The sequence below is a fragment of the Neovison vison genome, chromosome 13 (genome assembly GCF_020171115.1).
Source record: "Neovison vison isolate M4711 chromosome 13, ASM_NN_V1, whole genome shotgun sequence".
Lineage (NCBI taxonomy): Eukaryota > Metazoa > Chordata > Mammalia > Carnivora > Mustelidae > Neogale > Neogale vison.
This window is the reverse complement of record NC_058103.1, coordinates 52,072,721-52,076,373: the sequence shown is the minus strand read 5'-3', so window position 1 is coordinate 52,076,373 and position 3,653 is coordinate 52,072,721. Positions and strand designations below refer to the sequence as shown.

General features: G+C 41.0%; 1 protein-coding gene across 1 annotated transcript; it reads right to left on the bottom strand.

Annotated features, from left to right (window-relative positions):
- Window positions 1-717: 717 nt before the first annotated feature.
- Window positions 718-1,460, bottom strand: RPL10L (ribosomal protein L10 like). The gene has a single exon (XM_044230058.1). The coding sequence runs from the start codon at window positions 1,420-1,422 to the stop codon at window positions 778-780; it is 645 nt and encodes a 214-aa protein (XP_044085993.1). The 5' UTR covers window positions 1,423-1,460; the 3' UTR covers window positions 718-777.
- Between the last annotated feature and the right edge of the window lie 2,193 nt (window positions 1,461-3,653).

Genomic DNA, 3,653 nt, shown 5'->3' with positions numbered 1-3,653 from the left:
TCTACAAATCTTGGGTTTTTTTCTAGCTATTTTTTATTCAAGATAAGAATATAGCTACATAATTTATTATGTAGCTTCACTACAAACAAAACTTTTTAAATTTTTTTTCTATTTTTTAAAAATTTCTTTTTCAGGGTAACAGTATTCATTATTTTTGCACCACACCCAGTGCTCCATGCAATCCGTGCCCTCTCCAATACCCATCACCTGGAGCCCCCAACCTCCCACCCCCCACCCTTCAAAACCCTGATTGTTTTTCAGGGTCCATAGTCTCTCATGGTTCACCTCCCCTTTAAAAGATTTTATTCATTTGACAGACAGAGATCACAAGCAGGCAGAGAGGCAGGCAGAGAGAGAGAGAAGGAAGCAGGCTCCCTGCCCAGCAGAGAGCCTGATGCGGGGCTGGATTCCGGGATCCTGAGATCATGACCTGAGCTGAAGGCAGAGGCTTTAACCCACTGAGCTACCCAGGCGCCCCCAAACAAAACTTTTGACATAGTTCCCTACTGTCCCAAGTTAAAAGTTTTTGGATTAGAACTGCAATAACTGTCTCTATAAATCACATACGGATTGTTTCATTCCCACTCGAAGGAAACTATCATTTGCCATTAAAATTCTGTTTTAATATAAACACTCTATCTCTCATACTCTATATTCTAAAAATCAGATAAACACTTAAAATATTTAAAATATTAAAAAAAAACATTTATCTTTTGTCAGTGAATAATATTTATTGGTAAGCATATCAGACCAGAGGAGTCAATGCTGTCCAAGATCTCAGGAGTGCAGAGCTCGCCACTTGTCCAGAGGGCCGCGACTGGGAACGTATTGGACTCCACAGCCATCAGGGATGAGGCGCTTCTTAGCCACTTTGTCTTCAAATTCATTAGCGTTAAACTTGGTAAAGCCCCACTTCTTGGAGATATGGATCTTCTGGCGTCCAGGGAACTTGAACTTGGCCCTGCGTAAGGCTTCAATCACATGTTCCTTATTCTGAAGCTTGGTCCGGATGGACATGATGACTTGGCCAATGTGGACTCTGGCCACTGTGCCCTGGGGCTTTCCAAAGGCACCGCGCATACCCGTCTGGAGCCTGTCAGCCCCAGCACAGGACAGCATCTTGTTGATGCGGATGACATGGAAGGGATGAAGCCGCACTCGAATGTGAAAGCCATCCTTGCCACAGCTTTTCACCATGTACTTGTTGGCACAGATTCGAGCGGCCTCCAGGGCTTCAGAGGAGAGCTGCTCGTATTCATCAGACACCATGTGGCCACAGAGTGGGAACTCATCCACTTTCGCCTTCTTCCGACCCAGATCAAAGATACGGATCTTGGCATCAGGGACACCGCGGCAAAAACGAGACTTTGGATATGGCTTGTTCTTACAATACCGGTAACAGCGAGCTGGTCTGCGGCCCATGGCAACACCAGGAACCTCGGCCGGCCGGCGACGAAGAGAAAGAGGCGTGCTCTCACACGCCTGCGCATGCGCCTTATATGCATTTGCCCATCTTCCCCTGTGGGAATCATAGAGTCCTGATGACGTCAAGAAGACGCTCTTTCAGGACATCCCCACCATAGATACAGCGACACTCTATGCCTCTGTGGGTCCAACTTGGCACATGCGCAGAGCAGACAGGGGCTAGGTATATTTTCGTGTTGCCAGGTAACAAATTGGGCTTTGTCGCAATAGCCAGAGAAACACTTCCTGCTGTCCCTCTTGGGCATAGGCTTTGTCTTAAGTATAAAAGACATACTTTCAGTAGAGTTTAAATAAGGAAGGTGTCTCCAGCTATGCAATATACTTTGTGTCTAGTTTGTCTAAATCAATTTTCCAGAACTCTTATTTCCCACCAGCATTTATAGAAGGATTGCTAGTTCTCAAAGAATATGTAGTTTTCCTTCTTTAGGTAAAGTGGTTTCTTGGCATACTCTGTCTGATAAGGTTCAAAAAGAGATGAGAATGAAAACATATTTATTGTATTTATTGCTTGATAATCGCTTTAGAAACATGAAACTTTAGCTGTTTTATTTGGCCATATGGAATGATCTTATCAAAACGGCAAACACAAAATTGAAATACCAATTGAATTTTTCAACTTAAGGCTATTTGCATTTTCAAGTGTTACAGCTGCTAGAAACTATAGAAGAGGAACTATGCCTTATTAATCTTTTACACTTGAGGATGAGTTTAATACTTTTCTCCTTCTGATATGAGATTTTGTAAGTCTCATGATTGGGATCGGAATGTGAGAAGGAGGAAAATGAAAGAAAAAGAATTTATGAATAATCTATAATCCCTACTTGAATTTTTATAGTTTTGTTTTGATTCCTTAATGCTGTTTCACAAATCTATGACTCATGGAACAAAGTCCTTCCAATGTGAATATACTCCACTCGTGCTTTCTCATTAAAAGGGACACAAATAGGGTCACTGGGTGGCTCAGTCAATTAAGCATCTTTTAATTTCAACTCAGGTCTTGATCTCAGGGTTCTAGTTTTAAACCCCATGTCAGGCTCCATACCCAGAATGGAGCCTATTTTAAAAAAGTAAAATAAAAAGAGAAACAAATAGGTTGTGACAAAATAATTCCTATCTTTAAAGTGAGTAGGGTTTACGAAGTATCCATATCAGGATAGAAATATCAAAACTTCCAATTTAAAGAACTTTTCCATACTATATTAAAGCTTGCTTATTCTCCTTTCTTCCTTTATTTCTATATTCCTATTCTTTTCAAATAGCTCTTATTTATTGTGTAAACCTGAATATGGAGAGAAAGCAGCAAGGAATGTTGTATTGCCCTCACTGAGCTTATAAAGTGTAGGAAAGGATTTGAAACTCCTCAAATAATATATCATCATATTACTAAGTACAAAATGTGCCAAAAAGGAAAAGCAGAGTGAGCCCTGAGAGCCTGGGATAAAGCCCTGAGCAAGCCTGAGGCATGGACAGGGACAACTTTATCAGGAAAGGGATTTCATATAGTGACTGTGGTATGCGGGGCTTGGCATATGCAAAGACTCTGAAGCAGGCAAGAACTTGAACCATTTAAGGAAGTAAAGTAAAGCCAGTATGACCATGAGTGAGGGGATTAGTGGCACAATATGAGAACAGTGTAAGACAGGGGCCTTGTGTGTCATGCAGGGCTCATTTTACCAAATTAGGGATTCTGCTTTTTTGTTTAAGACCACTTAAGAGCATTACACAGGTTTTATTACTCTTGTATATAATACAGTTAATATCTCTCTTTTTAAAAATCTATTTTATTACTCTTTTTTAAACCTTTATCTTTTTTATCACTCTTGTGTATGATATGGTAAATATCATTCTTGTTGTATATAATATGGCCAATAGACTGGAAATGGGTGTGGGGAGGTTAGAAAGAAAAGCTTTGCAAGACTGAAGAAAAGAAATGGGTATAGTATAAGCATGCTTTTAATATCTTTAACTTTTTTTTTTTTTTTTAAAGATTTTATTTATTTATTTGACAGACAGAGATCACAAGTAGGCAGAGAAGCAGGCAGATAGAGAGGAAGGGAAGCAGGCCCCCTGCTGAGCAGAGAGCCCGATGTGGGACTCGATCCCAGGACCCTGAGATCATGACCTGAGCCGAAGGCAGCGGCTTAACCCACTGAGCCACCCAGGCGCCC

Bases quoted from the DNA above. Each gene is read 5' to 3' on its own strand.
- RPL10L (XM_044230058.1), bottom strand. From the start codon at position 1,422: ATGGGCCGCAGACCAGCTCGCTGTTACCGGTATTGTAAGAACAAGCCA.